Below are 21,141 nucleotides of genomic sequence, written 5' to 3'. Positions count from 1 at the left end.
TTCCGAAATCCGTTCCTCTCTATGCTTGACTATATTCTCAAGTCGCTTGATCTCCATGTTTTTGTAATGCTCCTTCCTCTGTTGAGCTAACAGGGCTTCAACATCTTTCCGAAACCTTTTCATCTCACTAGTCACCGTCTTTGTATTACTTTCCAGAATTTTTAGGAAACCTAACCAATCACCATTATTGTCGCTAACTAATGTTGGTGGGCTATTCTTTGAGAATTGAGAGCCAACAATAAAGAACTTCAACGTATGCTCTTTGTAGGGATATATATAAAAGCAAAGCTAGGGCACCAATTGTGAAGCTTTTCTTTTAGCGTTTTAGTAGCTTCTCGGTGCACGTCATCGCAGAGTAATGGGAGGGATTCTTTTATTTGAGACATAATCTTCTTTAGGGTTTCATAAAAGCAATGTCAGAGTTTCCAGTTTTCCATCATCCCATCTAGCTGCTCAACTAGTTTGGGAAGCAACTGTTTGTCTCTCAATTCAGTAATTTTCTTAGAGTTGTTTTCAGCACTCTCTTGGAAAACCTTAATTTTGGCGTTCACCATTATGATCTGATCCTCCTCTTTCTTGGTTTCTGCATGGGGATTGCTCTTATCTGATTTCATGGCTTCCTTTTCGTACTTCAAATCCTTGTAGAGTTTCTCCTCCCACAGCTTCAATCGTGTCAGTGTTGAACCCATTATTTCAGACTCTGCAAAAATTGAACAACGAACTCTAGAGCTGCTCCTTGATAGTGAGCGGAAGAGTTTGGGAGTTTACAATGATTTAGGCTTGTTTTCAATACTTTTTGTCTCCAACTTCTTTGAGACATACTCACCACTCACCAGACTCTAAGCAATCAAATATCATACAATTGAGATATTTGAATCATACAATTGTGAATTCTTCATTAACTCTGTTATAATATATTATATATACAACCGAAAGAAACCTTAAACTACAAAAGTCTCCATGATATGTGCTCTCAAATCTTTCAATGACCATGATCTCCTGTCCTTTTTTCTCGATAAGAACCCTCGTTTTCTAAATCCTTCAAGTAGCTCAGGTTTTCTCGATAGGAACCCTCGTTTTCTAAATCCTTCAAGTAGCTCAGGTTTTCTCGATAAGAACCCTCGTTTTCTAAATCCTTCAAGTAGCTCAGGAAAAGAAGAAAGCCGAAAAAAATGAAGCCTTCTGATCCTCCGTTGTTTGGAGGTCGACCCCTCCCATTATTACCACCACCGTCATCATTTCCCTTGTTACGAGGCGGTTTACCACTATCATCAAGCTTATGCTGCAGGGAATTCCTCTTCTCTGTAATTTCATCAACTATTATGTGAATTTTCTGAAATTTACTGGAAAAGGACTATCTACTACAGAATAAAGAAGACAAGAAATACATTCTGTTCTCCAAATTTTTAGAAAACCAGCCTTTTCAATGCCACCAGATATGCAACTAACAATAAGTATTTGCTCATGTTCAGAAAAGCAATAAGTATTTGCTCTTACGGGGAAGACTTGTGATTGTTGGAGCCTGGTGTGTAACAGGTTTGGTTTGTAGTCCTGTAGCACATCTGGCATTCTGCAAAAAGAGTAGCAAAATCAAGACAAAAAATGTAATACATCTATAGGCAAAGCTAGTCCATATGTAGCATGTTTATCGCAATACAACTAGAGTTGCACCAAAATGAGCATCAGTATATTTGTAAAAGGTATGACTAATTCCAGGAGATATTGAAGCCAATCAACAATCCTACTTAATGAAGTAAAAAGCATTTTCAAAAAGAGATGATACAGAAAATGAGAACAAACTGACCAAAGCAGAAGCACATATTACAGAAGCAGACTGCATTCGACTAGACCCCACGATTGGTGTGATTGGTTTTCTTGTCTCAAGTGACAACCCTCCACCAATCCCCACCGGTCTCATCTGAAAATGTACCACGCTTCTATCAACACAAGCTCTTCTTGAACCAGACCCATAAAGCCCAGCTTGTCTCTGTCTTTGACCTGCTGAACCTACCGCATACAAAGAAACATCATACAGTACTCATATCTCATATATCAGCAAACTGAAAATCGGAGTAAAACCGCATTCCAACCGCCCACACTTTAATGGAAGAAATTCTTCCAAGAGAGCCTGTTGTTGTACCTGTAAATGAACCCCGTAAAGCGAAATAGGCACAAGGAAAGAGCAATAGGCCAGACCAACCTACAAAAACAAACCAGTTCCTTCGTAAGTCATCGATCCTATTATGTATTCGCAGTCATATATGAGTATGTAACCATAGTAGTTTGACAGAAAATTCAAGTCTACACTTCCTATAAGTATTAAAAAAATGAATGGTGGATACTCAGACAGTACCTATTGGCAATGGTGGTGAGTTAGCAATTGTATTTGCAGTTGCAGCAGTCAACATTCCCACTCGATATAGATTAGCTGAAAACACAGAGGACCATTGATGTAGCTTAAATAATCGTAAAGTATATTATGCAAGAACCCTGATGTCTCTCTTTGTTTCAATCCCAATCATACAATACTCCCCCATCAAAAGCATGATCTAATAAACATTAGACCTGTTTCAGCTAGCCAGTAAATTCAATAATCTAGTTTCAGATTCACTATATACAATACATTGATAAGTGGGGAGAAAACTGAGCAGTGAAAGCTTTGAATCATACAATATTTCTAATATAATCAGCAGATCGATGAAACATTTTGCGGCTTTTATCATGCCATATACAAAGAGTTAGTGAAACGCTGATGGAAGGTTTGAATATTTTACATTACCTGATTTACCTCTAAAGAAGAAAACCCCAAACGCAGAAGACTACAGAGAGAAACTGAGGCTTAGGGTATAGAGGGTTTTACGAAGCATGAGACGTGTATATCAAGTATTTTCTATTCCTTTTTTTTTTTTTTGGGAGAGAACAATATAAGGTTTTTTTTTTTATTTAGATTTTTATTAGGGGTGCAAGTGAACCGAGTCGGAGCGAAGACCAAGGTGATCATGTTCAGCTCATTTACTTTTTATCGAGCTCGAGCCGGGCTAAAGCTTGAATTTTTTTTTTCCATGCTCAAGCTCGGCTCGGCTCGATTTATTGGACGAGCTCGAGCTTGAATAGGCTCGGCTTGACTCATTTAACTTTAAATTTAAAAGATAAAAAAGGAAGAAAGAAAATTTAAAATAATAATCTAAATTTGATTATTGTAATATACTTTACTTAAATTCTTAGATTCTCTTCTAATTGATAAGGAAGGTAACAAAAAGAATTAAAAATTTTAGATCATAAAAATTTTATTTTTATTTATACTATAAATTTTCATGGAGTAGTGCTACAGATCCCAAAAAATTATACCAATATGAATCCCAAATGACGTGGTAGCTGCCACATAATCTATTTTGACTTGCTAATTTCTAATGTGTAAATAAAATTAATTTCTTTGAGGATCTAATATAATATTTTAATTCAAAACCCTAATATCCACACACTGGCAGTATTTTTCTTGACTTTAGGTTCAATCGCATCATAATTTTATGCTTATGTTGGGAAAAAAAAAATTAAAATAAAAAAATCACCTTTGTTATACAATTGGAGAAAAGGATACTGGAATGAAGCTGAAATATATGTAATCTGATGGCATATATCAAACCTTTTCTAAATCCGGGAGTACGTAGTAAAGAATAATGCAACTTCATTTTTTCTTTTTACCATAAATTAATGTTCAGATGGTGAATTGTAAATTTTACATTCACAAACACAAAGCTTGAATCTTGTTCATCAACCGGTACATTTTACGATCCAGTTTTAACCTCCTGGCAACTGTTACAGGATCTTCATTTCCAAGAAAACAACATTCCACAACTGACCTGAACAGCCTTAATTCTGCAGCTGAAGTCCCCACTGCAACAATAATGTATCCATTTATATAAATATCACACCTCAACAGACGTCCGAGTGCCTGTGAGTTTTGCCTCAAACGTTCCCTGTTTTCCCTGTTTTTAACATACTTATCCTTCTAGTACACCAATTTTGCACAAAGCCCACCATTGTGAAACCCAGTCTTGATGACTTCATGTTGCACACGACTATTTAGTATTTCTACTGCCTTGGTTGCCGGAATACTAGTTCGATTACTTGCCACAAGTTCAAGAACAACCCCAACCTTGTCTATAATATCTGGATTCATTGTCTTTCTAGTTTCTGGTGGTTGAAATTGTCAAGCGACGCCCAGCCGTGTTCAATGTGCATGAAATGCCATGCTCATGTAAAAACCACTGCACAAACGGCCAAGCTTCCTGCACCTCAGTTTCTCGGCCTGTTGAGATGGGCAAAATGTAAGAGGTTACTTCGATCAAGCGTGCCATATGAATCCAAGCAATGGCCACACTTCTGATCCATTTGGGATAAGTATTAGAATCCTAATACGATACAAACTAGATATTTAGGAAAACTATTTGGAAACTATTAATCGGATCATACCATCGTTAATCAATATAAAATTTTGAACTTTAAACAAGGAGGAGAGGCTGCTAGGAAGAGATCACGTTCCTGTCACAGCAGATTGATATAATATTACCAAAACTGTAAGGTTGACATTTCTCAAGACTGCCTTCAAATTCTTCAAAGTGGGGAAGAAAGAATAGGGAAATTGGTCACAGGGGAAGATCTATGAATTTTGATATTAGACGAGACTTATGTAATGAAAAGCATTTAGGTACAACCTATTTGGGGATTTAGTAATTAAGTTGATGAGGTTATTAGGAATTGAAGAACAATGTAATTATTTTGAGATGACTTCTCTTAAGTTCTCTAATGAAATGGAATTTTCATTTATGTTCAATATATTGCAGTGTGGTCCTACTGTTCATCGATTTTCCCGCATGCTGTATATAATGTCTGTATTGCACTTGATTGAGTTGCTTGCTTATTGGAGAGCATTTTGATATTATAACCTTATTTAGCTGAACAAGCCTATCCATGACCATGCTGGAGCTCTCATAGACACCTCGAGATGCAATGCTTTTATAGCCATAACAATGCAGTTATTGTTTGATACCATCAAACCTCTAGTATGCATTTCAATTCTGAGTTTCTGACTTGTATTATCTCATCTCCTAGTGAAAGCAGCGATGTTGTAGCTCACTTTGTGAGTCACGGGTTTTGCATTTTCTTTCATTTAAATACTACCCCCCTCAAGCCTGTTCGAGTGTTCAACGTTTTTTAACATGTATACTGTGGTCATATATATATATATATATACAGATCCTATCCAGAGCGAGGTCTCGCTCTGAAATTAAAGTGCGAGGTTGGAGTTTAGGGTCACTTTTCGGTCGCATATCCACATCGCACTACCCTAAACTCCAACCTCGCACTTTAATTTCAGAGCGAGGCCTCGCTCTGGATAGGATCTATATATATATTTGTGTGTGTTTAGTTTGAATTAATGTAGATAAAGTGGTGATCCAGGGAGCACATGGCCACATGATGCAAATAAGGCAAGGCTACAGTGCAGTTTCTCTTCCACCCAAACACCAGCAACCACCACCTATGGCCAGTCGGCATAAATTAAAGTTCAGATGGTGAATTATAAATTTTACATTCACAAACACAAAGCTTGAATCTTGTTCATCAACCGGTACACTTTACGATCCAGTTTTAACCTCCTGGCAACTGTTACAGGATCTTCATGTCTAAGAAAACAACATTCCACAACTGACCTGAACAGCCTTAATTCTGCAGCTGAAGTCCCCACTGCAACAATAATATTGCATCGATAATCGATTTATATAAATATCACACTTCAACAGGCGTCCTAGTGCCTGTGAGTTTTGCCTCAAACGTTCCCTGTTTTCCCTGTTTTTAACATATCCTTCTCGAATACCAGTTTTGCAGAAAGCCTAACAAGGAGAAGGCATTAACATGTTCCTCACAGACAGATCTTAATTACGAAAGAAGATGGGACACCAAATAAGCTAGCTAGAATTAAAAACAGAACTAGAAACAAGGAGAAGGCATTAACATGTTCCTCACAGACAGATCTTACGAAAGAAGATGGGACACCAAATAAGCTAGCTAGAATTAAAAACAGAACTAGAAAATAAAGAATAAGAGTGAAACAAGGCCAACAACATGAAAAGTAATTCGAGCATCAAACAAAAAATAAAAGAAAAACGAAATGAACACCATCCTTTTTCATTCACTTCTTTCATCCACCATGCACCCATATTATAATAAGGACTTGGGAGTACTAGCACCCTTGTACATCTCGGTAAATATGGGATTGCAGATGTTTTCAAGTTTTTTCATCTTGCTGTTGTATTCTTCGCATTCAGCAAGTTGGTTCTCATTCTCATCAAGCCACTTAATCACCTCTTCAACTGCATTCGAAATTTTCTTTCTGTCTGCTCGGTTGAGCTTAGGTAGATTAGAAACTGTGTCCTTCATGTTATATGTATAGTCGAACAAAACCAACTTAGCCTCCAATTTCTTCTTATTCTCCTCGTCCTCTGACTTATACTTATTTGCCTCCTTGACCATCTTCTCGATTTCCTCCTTACATAGCATTCCTTTGCTATGATTTGTTAGTGTGATTACACTCTTATTTTCCGTTGATTTTTCCTCAGCAGAGACGATCAAAATTCCATTGGCATCAATCTCAAACCAAATGTGGACCTCAGGGACTCGCCTTGCAGCAGGACGAATGCCTTTGAGCTTAAATGTACCCAACAATCTGTTCTCTTTGGCAACTATTCTTTCCCCCTCATACACAGGAATCTTTATGCAAGTTTGCCCGCTTACAACAGTTGAGAAAAGTAGTAGATTCTTGGTGGGGACAGTAGTATTTCTTGGGACAACGACACGCATCTTTCCTTTAAAATCTTCTACACCAAGAGATAGCGGAGTGACATCCAATAAGAGTAAGTCCTGAACCTTCTCAATTTTTCCCTCTCCGCCCAAAATTGCAGCTTGTACAGCAGCACCATATGCAACTGCTTCATCAGGATTGATGTTTTTGCAAAGCTCCTTGCCATTAAAAAAATCTTGCAATAGTTGTTGTACCTTGGGAATTCTAGTGGATCCACCAACAAGTACAATATCATGAATAATGCTCTTGTCCATTTTAGCGACTCTCAAACACTCGTCCACAGGCTCTATGCATTTTGTAAAGAGATCTATGTTGAGCTCCTCAAATCTTGCTCTGGTTATTGTGGTGTAAAAGTTTATACCTTCGAATAAAGAATCAATCTCAATCGTTGTTTCAACACTCGATGAAAGAGTTCTCTTCGCTCTCTCACAACTTGTTCTCAATCTCCTTATTGCTTTGCGATTATTGCTAATGTCTTTTCCGTGCTTCCTCTTGAACTCTTGTACAAAATGGTTCACCATTCGATTGTCAAAATCTTCACCCCCAAGGTGGTTATCTCCAGCAGTAGCTTTCACCTCGAAAACTCCCTCTTCAATTTTGACAAGAGAAACATCGAAAGTACCGCCACCAAGATCAAAAATAAGAACATTCTTTCCACCAACAGTGCTGCTTTTTCTGTCAAGACCATAAGCAATGGCGGCAGCTGTTGGCTCATTGATGATGCGCATGATGTTCATACCGGCAATTACTCCAGCATCCTTTGTGGCTTGACGTTGAAAGTCATTGAAGTATGCTGGGACAGTTACAACAACATTTTTTACAACTGACCCAATATAAGCTTCTGCTATTTCACGCATCTTTATTAGAACCATCGAAGAAATCTCCTCAGCGGTAAACTTTTTCTCTACACTCTTGTAATTGACCACAATCATGGGTTTGTCCCCTACACCACAAACTTTGAAAGGCCATAACTTCATGTCACTTATAACAGAGGCATCACTGAACCTCCTACCGATTAACCGCTTTGCATCTAAAATAGTTTAAACAGAAAGAATTAGAAATTATCTGATATCAAAATTGTCTGTGAATGAAGCAATTATACCTAACTAAAATCGTCAAGGGACAAAGTAAAAGTATTTGTAAACAAATGAATTCTACCAACAAACAAGAGTAGAACAAGAACAGTAAGTGGATAAAATAAGGTCAGGTGTTCGCACAAAAGTAGAACAAGAACAGTAAGTGCATTAACTGTGAACTTATTAGTCTTAGTTAGTTATCATGAAAAAGACGTCAACGACACAATATTAAAGAACCTAGTGATCACATATTTAACAGACGGGTAACTAGCAGTCTAATTCTAGCAAAATATTTACGATATAATAGCATCAATTGGATTGTTATGATTAAAATATATATATATATATATATACACACACGGAGGTGTTCCAAAGAGGACGTCCGCACTTTCGTTAAAGTGCGGACGGCGCTGCTGCAGCTCGGCTCGGGGCGCGACGGAGAGGCGGAGGTTGCCGGAAGGACGCCAGGGGTCGGGCGGAGAGGTCTGCAGTCGGTGGAGTCGCCGGCGACGTCGTTGTAGCGCCGCCCAGAAAACCTGCAGTTGCAGGTCGGGTTGCTGCCCAGAACCTGCAACTCGGACCTCCTCCGACCTCGAACGCTGCCCAGACCCGTCCGCCAAGCCTCCGGCCTCCGTCCGCCAAGCCCCGAGCCGCCGTCGCCGTCCGCACTTTAGCAAAGTGCGGACGTCCGCTTCAGAACCGGCCTGTATATATATATATATATATATATATATATATATATATATATATATATATATATATATATATATATATATATATATATCACCAAAAACAGTGTTATATATATAATTCTCACCAAAAACAGTGTTAGTCGGGTTCATGGAGACTTGGTTCTTGGCAGCATCACCAATCAAGCGCCCATTGTTCGTAAAAGCAACATAGGACGGTGTTGTTCTGTTGCCCTGGTCATTGGCTATGATCTCAACGCAACCATGTTGCCAAACACCAACACATGAGTAAGTTGTTCCAAGGTCAATACCAATCGCTGGACCCTTGCCTTTTGCTGCCTTAGCCATTGAAGAAAGCTTAAATCAAGTACAAAGAGGAAAACTGTTTATGTTATTCTGTACTTTTGTCAAGGTTGTGATATATTATATAACATTTTAGTGCTGTGGGCGTGGGTTTTCCATATGGAATAGTTATATCCGGAGGTGTTCAGCATGACAAATCCATTTGTCACTAGAAAAAGGAATCCTACTTAACTGAGTTTTGTATAAAAAAAAAATAAATAAAAAAAGAATATGTTGAACAAACTTATTTCAGAATGAGTCATAGTAATTAAGGGTTAATAAGTACTATACGTACGCTGAATCGATGGGAAACTGAATTTGACTTAATTCCCTTCTCTAATTTCCAACTTTGGCACCTGAGTTTGTAAACTTTTGGAAACAAGTCAAATAATTCTCTATATGTTTCTATATATTACCAGCTTGGACATCTTTCGATAGCTTCTGCAATGACCATAAAATGATGCACCTACAAGATCTACAGAGATGGGAAGGAGTTCTATATGTTTCAAGAGTACATCAACACCATTAATGATCTGTAATTGTTCTGTATCAATGTTCACGCCTTAGGAGATTATACTTACAGTTGCCACTGATTTTGGAGTGAAATCTACTCTTGCTCTTTGGTTCATAGAATCCAGAAAGAGAGCGTGGGCTATATAGCCTCATTTAGCGTTTAACTACCAAAAGATAATTGTTGTTTATATACTATAATCGACTGAAAACACATATCGATAATAAAAATACCCGCAACAAAGCGCGGGCTATTTATCTAGTATTATATATAGAAATAATAAAACCCTGAATTGATAATAATAAACATCAAGTCGTGAGATTGACATTCTTAATCATGATGAGAACCAAATAGAGAAAAATGATATCATGAAAGAACCTACATTCTCATCTAGCACATCAAGTAGTGCATAAACTAGACAATCAATCTAAGCATAGCACGTAAAGTCTTTTAGAAACACTAAAATAACCATATAAACAGATTACGATTCCTTGTCCAATTACGTTTGCTTCTCCCTAGATAGATTGTGATTAGGGTTTATCATGTTTTGTTGCTCTATATATAAGCCTTAGCTATAGTACGTATATTCTCCGTAATACGCTGTTTGATCGATAAAACTTGCCGATCGACCACCAACAATGGTGAAGAGCACCGAACGCGTTTGCTACTATGAGACCTTGGGCCTCGAACCCGTCTGCTCGATGGATGATATCAGACATGCTTACCATGAACTGTCCAAAATATACCACCCGGACAAATACAACTCCAGTTGCGGTGTGCCAAAAGATGAAGCCTCCGCCAAATTTCTAGCAATCAAAGACGCCTACGACATCCTCAAAGAACCCCATGAGCGAGCCTTCTACGACTCCTACCTCCAGACCTACGCTGTGCCAGAGGCTTTCAACCCCGACCTCGAAGCCGCCTTCGACAACATCGACTTCAACGGCTACTCCGACTCCGGCCGCGGCTTCTATAAGGTCTACTCCGAAGTTTTTGAAAGGATTTACGCCAACGAGCGTGCTTTTCAAGAAAGGAATGACCTGCCGTGGGGTTCTGTTCACAGCCCTCCGCGCATGGGAAATCTGGACAGCCCGTATCCTGAGGTTGTTCAGTTTTATAACTACTGGCTCAACTTTAGTTCCATTATGGATTTTTGCTGGGAAGAACCTCATGATGAGTACGATCTGAGTCAGGTCTCCCGCAGAAGAGTGAAGCTGTGGTCCCGCCAAAACATGAAAGCTAGGAAGAAGGCCAAGAAGGAGTACAACAACAAGGTGCGGAGTTTGGCACAAAATTCCAAGAGGCTTGACAGGAGGGTTATGCAGATGACGGCGAAGAGGGAGGAGGAGAGAAAGAGGGAGATGGAAGAGGAGAACGAGAGGAGGAAGCGGTTAAAGAAAGAGAAGTTGGAGAAAGCGGCTAGGGAGTACGAGGAGCCGGAGTGGACCAAAGTGGTTGAGAGGAGGAGAAAATATGGTGATCCTGAGGAGGAGAAGATAAAGGAGATAGAGGAATGGGAGTGTGTTGTTTGTAGGAAGGGATTTAGGAGTGAGAAGCAGTGCAGGAATCACGAGCAGTCGAAGAAGCACCTTCGTAGGGTTTCAGAGTTAATAGAGTTGCAATCTAACCATTGTGAAATTGTTGTTGAGTCGATGGAGGACAAGAGGGATTACGATGAGCTTGATAAAGAAGAGGTTTCGGTGAAAGCAAAAGGGGATGAAGTGGCTGGAGAGAGTGATGAGTTTTCTGATTGTGTCAGTGACAATAGGTGGAAAAACTTTAGTGAAGCAGTTAAATATGATGAGGAGGAGGAGGAGGAGGTTGTGGATGAGATGGGTGTTCTTCTAGCCATGGTGGCAAAGCAAAAGACTATGGATAGGTTGGTAAACCAGTTTTTGAAGCAATGGTTGAGTATATGGCGACCGGTAGTCATGTGGATAACGATGCCGATGAGGTAGCCATAAAACATGATCAGCTAAAGCAAATGAATAATAATGGAGGAGACAGGAAACCGAAGAGAAGGAGGAGGGTGAAGACTGAAGAGTACTAAAACTAACCAACTTGATTGTTCAAACAGAAAGGAACCAAAACCTGATTCTAGAGTAGCAAATGGAGATGATGATGAAATTCAGCAGAAAGGACGGAAAAAGAAAGGATCGGAGGAGCAAGAAGAGTAAAAGTAGAGAGATAAAGAGCAGAATAAAAGGAATGGAGGAGGGAGGATGGGAAGAGAAGAAGAGTAATGGTGGACAAAACTAGAATGCATGCATGGGAGTGTGCATATGGTTTATAGGAAGGGATTTAGTGTACTCCATAAGGTGCAGACTGGTTCCTTAACAGTAGTTTCGAAACTGCCGTCGGTACAAATGTTTCCAACATATATATCTGTTTAAAACTTTAAATTTTGTAATATGTAAAAGGATTTCCTTCTCAATCTCAAAAATCTTAAACAACGCAAAAAAAAAAAAAAAAAAAAAAAAAAAACAATTGAAGATGATATTAGGCACCGACATTGGGGTTTTTGTATGGTTTGGATCACTATAGCGCATGATATATCCTTGAAAAATAAGTATAATCAAAATTATCAATGCTGGCTAGCGTGGTTTGCATATGTACAAAGAGAGTATATTAGAGTTCTAGCTCCTACATTAGAGAAACAGAAAACAAGCCAAACTTCTTACAATACTTCCTAACTTGGAAAAAACTGTTGCAATTTTATCGACTAAAATTCCCACCCGAAAACATGCATGTATATGCAATTTTATTCATGTCAATTTGCCTGGTTAACTGAAGCCCCATGCACGCAACTGCTTTTCCAGATATACAATGCTTTTGCCCCACTTCAACCCAACACAGATTGTTTTGCCTCATATATAATTTCCTCTAACTGAGACAATTGGTTTAACGTAAAAGTTGTCGTTCACAAAACATATTTGTACATAAAGTTCCCAGCCATGCAATGCCAACTGAAGTTCAGTTAATTTACTTGCAGCAGAACTCAGAACTTCATTTTTCTCTCTAATAATTAATTTATTACCTTTCATATGTAGCTCCATTCCTATAGATCGATTGTTAAGACATCATTTTTGGGCAGCAGCAGCCACAATATTGTTTAGGGATTACATGGATTTAGGATTAGGGTCCTAGCTCCTGAGAGGGAAAAGCATGAGTGCGCCGGGGTAGGAGAGATCATAGATGCATGCTTCTTTTATGAAGGCGTGCATGAGGTTTGGGAGTGGACCAAATTGTCTGAAACCCTAATAAGCATACTCATGACGTACATTTATTAATTTAACGACTCTTTAGAGAATAAAAAACCCAATTAATCGTTTCAAAAAAAAAAACCCAATTAATAATTTAATACTAGTATAAGTAAAGGCTTCAGAGCTTCCAATAAGTCAAATGCTTGAATTTAAAATTAAAATGATTTAATTCACGATAATACAAGAGTAGTACACACATATTAAAACTTAAGACAATATAGAAAATTAAAAAGAACATGCATACATGTAAAATAAAAACACATGTATAACACCTAAACACCCTAGAAAACAAAAACTTGACCCGGGATCAAGGGCAAATTCTCAACTAGCTCATGGGTCTCCACCACTTTGTTCGTTCTTGGCCTGAACGTTCTTCAAGGCCGGCCTCTTGAGCCTTAAGCTGAGCTTCTTTAGATTTCCTATATATCATAATCATGGGGTTCTGAGGGCTATGGATAGGGGGTGGGGGCTTGTAAGCCCCTTTGTTGGTGCTAGAGTTGGGATTGTTTTGGTGATTCATGATTAATTGGCATGTCAATGTCTCTTTATTTATGTTTTAGTTCATTAAAATAATACAATTTGGGAGGGAGGGACATAACCAACTACAAACACCAACTAGGGAACACATAATGAAAACTTAACTAAAATGACATGCATACTCTATAGAAACTCAATACAAACTTAACAGACCCATCCATATCCATCCCTATCCCGATCCTAGACATCCATCCTCAACTTCCTCCTTCTTTTTGGCAAATTTTAAATCCTTACGCTTGGTGATTATTGTAGTCATGTCAAAGGTTGGGGGTGGTGGTTGGGATGGCTGGGGATGGTGCGGAGCCCCCTTATCGTTGCGGGGCTTGTTGGCGTTGTTGGTGTTGTCCATTTTTTCTTTCTTCAGCAAAACTGATGGAGCTTGGTATGTAATAAATGTAGGAGCGAACTAATCTGAATTGATGGTGTGTGTGCTGAGAATGAAACCAAGGCAGCCTTTATATAGGAGAGATGCGTAAGGATGACACTAATTAAAATCAGTAAGGAAAAATAAAAACTAATGAAATTTGCATGAGTTGGTAACAACCTTTTTGAAGCAGTCAATTGGAATAGCATCTCACAGTCTCATCAAGAAAATCAGAGGAACTAGGACCATTGGATCAACCCTCACATGGGTTTTGTATTTCTATGCATATGAGTGCACCAGTGACCAGTTCCTCTCTCAAACTACCGCAGCCTACTAGACTAGTTCAAGGTCTACCAGTAGACACTTCGTCAAGCTTGTCCCAGCTTTATTTACCCACCCTTAACTTTAAGGGATAAGGCACTCTTAAAAAATAGAAACCCTTACCAGTATTTTTACACGTATTATTTAATACAATGATGGTATTGAAACATTGACATTATATAATATGGGGTATACACAATTCTCTTAGTAAAGAATAAAAACCCAACAATTTCAGATACTCATTATTATTATTTTTTGGGAAAAAGTCACCAACGGTGTCTGGACACTTAGGAGACTTTCAGAATGATACCTGAACTTACAAAGTTATCAATGTGATACCTGGACTCATTTTTTCGTATCAACGACATACCTACGACCAATTTCTGTGACAAAATTTAACGGCTCCGTGACGGAAATTGGTCTTAGGTATCACATTGATACGAAAAAATAAGTCCAGGTATCACATTGATAACTTTGTAAGTTCAGGTATCATTCTGAAAGTCTCCTAAGTGTCCAGACACCGTTGGTGAATTTTTCCCAAATTCCCATTTCTTTTCTTTCTTTCTTCTTCTTCTTCTTCTTTTTTGGTTTCTTTATTCTCTCTTTCTCTCCTTGCCAACACCACCGCTTTCGGAGAACCCACCATCGAATATGCAGGAAGAAAAATGGGGGAGAGCCACAACAACCTCCACCACCGCACAACAACGTCGTCCTCCGCTGCTTCTCGATTGGGTTTGGGGATAAGGACTGCTTCTTCCTCCACCGCTAGCGAAATCGTGGAGGCTTAAGGTCACATTCTAAAGGCCACCGGCCGGAAGGACCGCCACAGCAAGGTTTGCACCACCAAAGGCCCCAGGGACTGCAGCATCCGGCTCGTCGCCCACACCGCCATTCAATTCTACGACATGCAGGACCGGCTTGGATACGATCGGCCTAGCAAGGCCGTCGATTGGAGGGGTGGGATTGGAGCTGTGATTTGAGAGTGGAGGGCTGGCGGGGTCTGAGTTTCTGATCAATGGTGTATAAAAGGGGGTCGGAGGAGAGAACGAGAGTGGTGGTGGTCAAGTCATTGGCGGCGGCGGCGGGGATGAACTCGGAGTGAGCAGTGAAGCCTCAATGCACAATTTCAATTTGCTATAGGATTTGAAGTTGGGGAAACCATAAACATCTGTGGTGCATGAAGGTGGATTGAGACGCAGTGGCGGTATTTGATCGGCGATCGACAGTGGGAATCGAACGAGCAAGATGATTTGAATCTTGATGATTCAAATCTGGGGAAGAAGAAACCAGAAAAGAAGAAGAAGAAGAAAGAAAGAAAGAAGAAGAAAGAAAAAAAGAAAAGATAAGAAAGAATTTGAGGGTAAATCAGTCCTTTTGTCTTCATTAAGTGACTCACGTGCATCGCACGTGCAAAATTGGGAAAAATTCACCAACGGTGTCTGGACACTTAGGGGACTTTCAGAATGATACCTGAACTTAGAAAGTTATCAATGTGATACCTGGACTTATTTTTTCGTATCAACGTCATACCTACGACCAATTTCCGTGACAAAATTTAACGGCTCCGTGACGGAAATTGATCGTAGGTATCACGTTGATACGAAAAAATGAGTCCAGGTATCACATTGATAACTTTGTAAGTTCATGTATCATTCTGAAAGTCCCCTAAGTGTCCAGACACCGTTGGTGAATTTTTCCCTTATTTTTTCTCTATCATGCAGAATTGCACATACCCAGTTTAGATGTGTAACTTTGATCTCTACCTACTTTAGTTGTCATGGTCTTATATACCTTAGGCGAGGCCTATGTCAGGGCCGCCATCGGACGAAAGTGATCTCGTTGTCTAGAAAACTAGTCTTAGTAAAATTAGAGTTTTTATTTTATTTTATTTTTCTATAGTTAAATAAAATCAATTTTCAATTACAAATAACAAAAAAGAAATACTCAAATTAAAATTTTAAAATCGGGCCTGATTTTTAGATGGCCCGAATACGGCCTGGTTGTTGGCCCGACACAAGCACGGCCCCGCGGGATATAGGATTGGGTCATTGTCCAGTTGGATTTAACGTTGAAGTAAATGAGCAGGCACGAGTCCAAACACGATAATAAAATATGCCGGCTCGGACACGAAACGAAGCATAAAAAGCGAGCCAGCTCGGTCCGTTTGCCACCTCTACATGACCACGTCTGAGGACAATTCACCGTCACATTAATAACCAGAAAGCACCAAAAATAAAACTTATGGTGCCCCGAAACAAACGCCATATATAACAACAAGATCAAGACTCTGAAATCAATGGTGGAGAAGACATTGTCATCAGCAAGCAGCTTATGAAGGCCCGAGTCCGAAATCAATGGCTTAAATTGCTGACCGATGAGAACCTTTTTTTTTTTTCGCTTCTTCTGGTTGTTTATATTGAATTCTTCAAAATGATTTTATATGAAATATTTTTTAGTTGATTCATGCAACACTCACATGGTCTCGACCAGTTGCTCACATTCGAACACCCTAACTCTATCCACCCACCCTCACGAAGAAGTCATTTATCTCAAAAGTTGAAAAACAAATATTACATAACGACCCAAATTTGTCTACTAATACGTCATTTTTTGGAATACTTACTTTCATTTTTTGAAAGTATAAAATGTAATGTCAGTAAAATGAAAGTATAAAATGTAATGTCAGTGAAAAATATTTATTTATATTGATGTAGAGCTTATGGTTCTGTGTGTGTGTGTATATTTTTGAAAGGGTATGGTTGTAAATATTTATACAGCTTCAATATGGTTTTATAATTGTCCCTACTATACTTGTGCCAAGTGATTGAACCTCTACTATATTGAAGATATGAGCTTATTAAAAAATAATAGAATACATAAATGCTAATGTAATTTTTTTTGTTTGTTGAATGAAGTTCACGAGCCATCAATTTCATATTTTGAAATGAAATTAGAGATATACTTGAAAAATAATTTATTACACATCATTAATATGGTTTAGGTTCAATCGCATCATATTTTTAACACAATTAAAATAAAAATAAAAAAATCAAGAAAATTAAAATACTGCCAGTGTGTGGATATTAGGGTTTTGAATTATGTTCTTTCCATTATGTTCTTTGAACTCACATAGGAAATTTCATTTGCCAAAAAAAAAGAAAAAAAAAAAAAAGAATTGCAGATGCTACACTGATTCAATATTTCAAGTAAAGAATAGAAGTCTTGTTGATGAGTTGATGCCCAAAGTTGGCAAGAACAATATCAAACTGACCCTTTTTTGTAGGTATTTAAGTTAAAATTATTATTCAACAGTGAAAAATATAGCTGAAGGAAGTCGAGGAACCTTAAACTAAAGTTCAATATGAAGACCTTTTTCTATTTTCTCGATAAGAACCTTCACTTTCTTTATCCTTTAGAAAGCTGAGGAAAAGAAGAAATCCAAAAAACGCGAAGCCTCCCGACCAGTTGCCTCCACCACCACCCCCACCGCCACCACCGCCACCATCATCTCTGGGAGGGAATCCTGTTCCGCCATCATCAAGCAGCGGAGATTTTTCCTTGCCTGTAATTTCATTCAACTGTTATGTGATATTTGACGAACTAGAGAATATCAAGAAGGAAATGGAATACACAAAACAGCAGTTCCAAGGGAATTTCAAGTAACCATCAAACATCAAGATCAAGACCTTGACACAATAAAAAACGAAGAAAACAAACTCATCTCCAAAGTTTCAAAACCAGGTTCTTGACACCACTGTATAGGCAGCTAACACTACGTGTCTGCTCTTACCAGGAAGATGTGTAATTGTTGGAGCCTCACGTGTAACAGTTTGCGTTTGCTCTGCACCGCATCTGGCATTCTGCAAATATTGGAGCAAAATCAAGATATGTTTTGAAGTTGGCAATCAGTTTTAGAAGAGAAGACAACAAAAGTGTGTATTACTTTGTCATTACATATACTTTTTAAGCATCTTTAAGCATAGCAACTTCCTGACATGTATTGCAGGGTCATGAACAACCAGAAGCTACAAAACACACAATACAACTACAAACTATAAAATTTCTTTGCAAAAAAAGTGAAAAAGAAAAAACAAAGCAAAGAAGGTGATTAATTGAGATTGGGGCCCATAACCCTACTGAAGTAAAAGTTATTTTCAAAAAGCACACACGTGTCTTCCCTCGCAACCCTTTTAAAAAGGAATGAGGGTTAAACCTATTGGCTTAGGCTGTGTGGTCAATATTCTTACAGTTCCTTCCAATCACCAGAAGGAAATTGCAAAAATATACAGCCATATAGGCTCAGGCAAAATACATACAATAGTAGATGTTTAACCAGGCTGATCCAAACAGCAATTAGCTCTCGTGAATCACCCTCGATGATGACATTTTAAGGACATTTTGTTACTGCAAGATTCAACCCAACTTTGCTTTTGCTTCAGCTATATGGATGAATTGCTTCACTGAGAGAAACATCCACACCAAGAGCCCACCAAGTCCAGTGGCAGCTAATACTAAACTTCGGCAACATTTATTTTACAAGTAGGTTTATAGGAAGAACAAAGTAATTAGGCTGGACAAAAAAAGGAGAAGGTTTTGATCTATCTGCCTCATTCAATAACATATAGCATTTTATCAGTCTTTGAGTTCCTCTTTTAAGGGCCTGAACTCAAAACAAAGGATGCTTTTCCTTGTATATTTCCGAACTATAACTTAAGTTTTAGATAGGTCTGTCTAGTTTCTCTCAAACTATAGCCTATATAAAAAGGGCTGATGTTAAAAGAGAACAAACCCACATCCAAAGGACATAAACTATTGTCACACATGGACAAGGAAAGATGTAGAAATGATATAGAACATCCAGTAGAAAACTAACCAAAGAAGAAGCACATATTACAGAAGCAGACTGCGTTCGACGAGACCCCGTGATTAGTGATAATGGTTTTCTTCTCTCAAGTGATAACCGTGTGCCAAGCCCCACTGGTCTAATGTCAGAGCGTACCACACTTCTATCCACACAAACTCTTCTTGGACCGGACCCATAAACCCCAGCTCGTCTGCCCTGTTGACCCACTGACCCTACCATATGCAAAGAAGCATCATAACAATCATATATCATTCTAAAAAATCAAAACGCAATTATTCTAAAACTGAAAATCCTAGTGAAAACAATTCCAACCACCAATACAGTTCTGGAAGAAGTTCTTCCACGAGAAGTTTCATCCAGTGAAATATCCGCCATGAGCATGTAATTGAATTGACAGAAAAAATCTAGTCCACATTTCTTACATTCCTACTCAGTCGGACAGCAAATCCTCACTTTACAACTATTAGAAAAATGGTGGCACAAACTTATCATCAATTAAATCACGGAACCTTAAAAATGGTTACTTATGAAATACCTGCTGGCAGTAGAGGTGAGCTAGCAATTGCACTTGCTGCAGTAAGCATCACCATCATAACAACCACCTGAAAAACACAAGTCTTTGCACATTACGACTATAAAACAATCAACACCTACTTATATGCATATATATAATATAAAAAAATGCGAAACAATCTCCCCAATTGCAACTTCCTCCTGATAATTCTTCAAACACTTTAGCGCGTCAAAAGCAACTCTTCTGTTCCTCAGTAAAGAATAGACCCTCAAATTGACTCTACTAAGCAACTCTTCTGTTCCTCAGTAAAGAATAGACCCTTCAAATTGACTCTGCTAAGCAACTCTTCTGTTCCTCAGTAAAGAATAGACCTTCAAATCGACTCTGCTTCTATTTCGCAACATAAAGTGGAAAACTATTTTTCTATAAACTACCGTCCAAGTGCGCATATTATTGAGCAATGACTTCCTGGCTTTGGCACCTAATTCAAAACTCTCAACTCCAACCACCATTGTTTCATCCAAAGCAACATAATACGCTAGCTTGCTTACACGAATTGATATTTGATCAGCTTATTCATGGGAAATTGCCTAAACTGGTGAAATTACCAAACCAATTATACATATTAAACCTCCAATACTCCCTTCCCTATGCAAAGAAAAGTTGCAATCTTTCAAATTTTACATCAGGACAATGATCAATTCAAGTTAAAGAATCCAAGGTTCAAATTATACAAAGAAAAAAACAAGAATGGAAATTCCAAAGTATCAATCTTTTTTAGGTGGGTACGAATCAGAATCAAAACCCAAAACTCCTTACCGGATAAAGACTCCTCCTTTGAAGCTGAACAGCCGCTGCAAATCCCGAAACCGGTGAACCCTTTTCGAGCGGCTTGGTTATGAGTGCGAAACCCTAAGCCTAGCCCTAATGGTGTGGAATTCGAAAAATTGAAGGAGAAATAGAGGATGTGGAGTTGGGGCTCCTCCTATTGAAGATGAGCAAGCAAAGCAAAGGCTAACGAACTCTCAAGTTTATGATCTTATTAAAGTTACGGTCTTGCCCTTGTGGACTGGTTTCATCTCAGGTGGATTCTTTAGCTCATCTTGGGTTTAAATAAGGATTTTTCTTACATGTAGCCCAAGTTTCACAGATTTGGGCTTTGTTTGCATTTTTCACCCAAACCAAAGTGAGTGAGTGACCATGGAAATCTAACGTTTTTGGTGAATCTTCTGGGCCTTTGCTGTTGTTTCCACTCTCCAAACTCCAAAGGAATGGAATAATTGTTCACCCAAAAAAAAAAAAAAAAAAAAGGGAATGGAATGGAATGGAATAATTCTAGAGTGAGAAAGTCTTGCGTACGTGTATGTAACGGCTGACCAATCAGTGCCATGTATTGTAGGGGGTGTTTTGATTATTTGCTTTTTAAAAAATAGGGATAATTTGGAATAAAAATAGGACGGTCTAAGAATAGTTTTGTTTGGATTTTGATTGGACAACTGCACCGTCACGTGGTATGACTGCCGTATTTTAGAAACAATCTTCAAGAGTTCTCAAGCAGGGTTACCAACAAAAAATTGACAAAGAAATTCAAGGGGTTAACGCTAGAGAAAAATGAACACTTCTGAAATGTCTCAAAATGGTTTTGAAATTTGTCAAAACATTTTGATGTGAGGAAATATTACCTTCAACTTTTTAAGTGCTTGTATAACTCACCATAGATATATTCAATCTATTTTATTACAATTCTTTTATCGAGCAATGCTATGGGGCTTTAATTAAGGCCTAATGAAATGTTTAAACT

At 38.5% G+C, this 21,141-nt stretch overlaps 4 protein-coding genes across 4 annotated transcripts; 1 reads left to right on the top strand and 3 right to left on the bottom strand.

The window, feature by feature from the left end:
• Positions 1–416: 416 nt before the first annotated feature.
• Positions 417–2,431, bottom strand: LOC133730240 (uncharacterized). Its single transcript, XM_062157867.1, has 6 exons — positions 2,354–2,431; positions 2,141–2,200; positions 1,805–2,007; positions 1,498–1,570; positions 991–1,302; positions 417–700 (listed from the first exon to the last, which is right to left on the bottom strand). The coding sequence occupies exons 1-6, from the start codon at positions 2,406–2,408 to the stop codon at positions 417–419; spliced, it is 987 nt and encodes a 328-aa protein (XP_062013851.1). The 5' UTR covers positions 2,409–2,431.
• A 3,788-nt stretch (positions 2,432–6,219) lies between these two features.
• LOC133730239 (heat shock cognate 70 kDa protein 2-like) lies at positions 6,220–8,957 on the bottom strand. Its single transcript, XM_062157866.1, has 2 exons — positions 8,753–8,957; positions 6,220–7,889 (listed from the first exon to the last, which is right to left on the bottom strand). Exons 1-2 carry the CDS (start codon positions 8,775–8,777, stop codon positions 6,220–6,222), a joined length of 1,695 nt encoding a protein of 564 aa, XP_062013850.1. The 5' UTR covers positions 8,778–8,957.
• A 1,158-nt stretch (positions 8,958–10,115) lies between these two features.
• On the top strand, positions 10,116–11,654 carry LOC133730238 (DNAJ protein JJJ1 homolog). The gene is made up of 2 exons (XM_062157865.1): positions 10,116–11,356; positions 11,555–11,654. Exons 1-2 carry the CDS (start codon positions 10,116–10,118, stop codon positions 11,652–11,654), a joined length of 1,341 nt encoding a protein of 446 aa, XP_062013849.1.
• A 5,483-nt stretch (positions 11,655–17,137) lies between these two features.
• Positions 17,138–20,248, bottom strand: LOC133731865 (protein YELLOW LEAF 1, choloroplastic). Its single transcript, XM_062159297.1, has 5 exons — positions 20,160–20,248; positions 19,362–19,443; positions 18,836–19,038; positions 17,753–17,822; positions 17,138–17,524 (listed from the first exon to the last, which is right to left on the bottom strand). Exons 2-5 carry the CDS (start codon positions 19,417–19,419, stop codon positions 17,319–17,321), a joined length of 537 nt encoding a protein of 178 aa, XP_062015281.1. The 5' UTR covers positions 19,420–19,443; positions 20,160–20,248; the 3' UTR covers positions 17,138–17,318.
• Positions 20,249–21,141: the final 893 nt, after the last annotated feature.

Source organism: Rosa rugosa, chromosome 2 (assembly GCF_958449725.1).
Source record: "Rosa rugosa chromosome 2, drRosRugo1.1, whole genome shotgun sequence".
In the NCBI taxonomy this organism is placed as follows: Eukaryota; Viridiplantae; Streptophyta; class Magnoliopsida; order Rosales; family Rosaceae; genus Rosa; species Rosa rugosa.
Note: the sequence above shows the minus strand (reverse complement) of the source record. Positions and strands in the feature narration are given on the sequence as shown.

Excerpts from the sequence above, each read along its gene's own strand:
- LOC133730240 (XM_062157867.1), bottom strand. The coding sequence starts at position 2,408 with ATGTTGACTGCTGCAACTGCAAATACAATTGCTAACTCACCACCATTG. Across the intron at positions 2,201-2,353 it reads CTCACCACCATTGCCAATAG|GTTGGTCTGGCCTATTGCTC; the intron begins GTACTGTCTGAG and ends TTGTTTTTGTAG. Across the intron at positions 2,008-2,140 it reads TTTACGGGGTTCATTTACAG|GTTCAGCAGGTCAAAGACAG; the intron begins GTACAACAACAG and ends TGTATGCGGTAG.
- LOC133730239 (XM_062157866.1), bottom strand. The coding sequence starts at position 8,777 with ATGAACCCGACTAACACTGTTTTTG. Across the intron at positions 7,890-8,752 it reads CCCGACTAACACTGTTTTTG|ATGCAAAGCGGTTAATCGGT; the intron begins GTGAGAATTATA and ends AAACTATTTTAG.
- LOC133730238 (XM_062157865.1), top strand. The coding sequence starts at position 10,116 with ATGGTGAAGAGCACCGAACGCGTTTGCTACTATGAGACCTTGGGCCTC. Across the intron at positions 11,357-11,554 it reads AAGCAAAAGACTATGGATAG|AAAGGAACCAAAACCTGATT; the intron begins GTTGGTAAACCA and ends TTGTTCAAACAG.
- LOC133731865 (XM_062159297.1), bottom strand. The coding sequence starts at position 19,419 with ATGATGGTGATGCTTACTGCAGCAAGTGCAATTGCTAGCTCACCTCTA. Across the intron at positions 17,823-18,835 it reads TAATATGTGCTTCTTCTTTG|AATGCCAGATGCGGTGCAGA; the intron begins GTTAGTTTTCTA and ends CAATATTTGCAG. Across the intron at positions 17,525-17,752 it reads AACAATTACACATCTTCCTG|GCAAGGAAAAATCTCCGCTG; the intron begins GTAAGAGCAGAC and ends ATGAAATTACAG.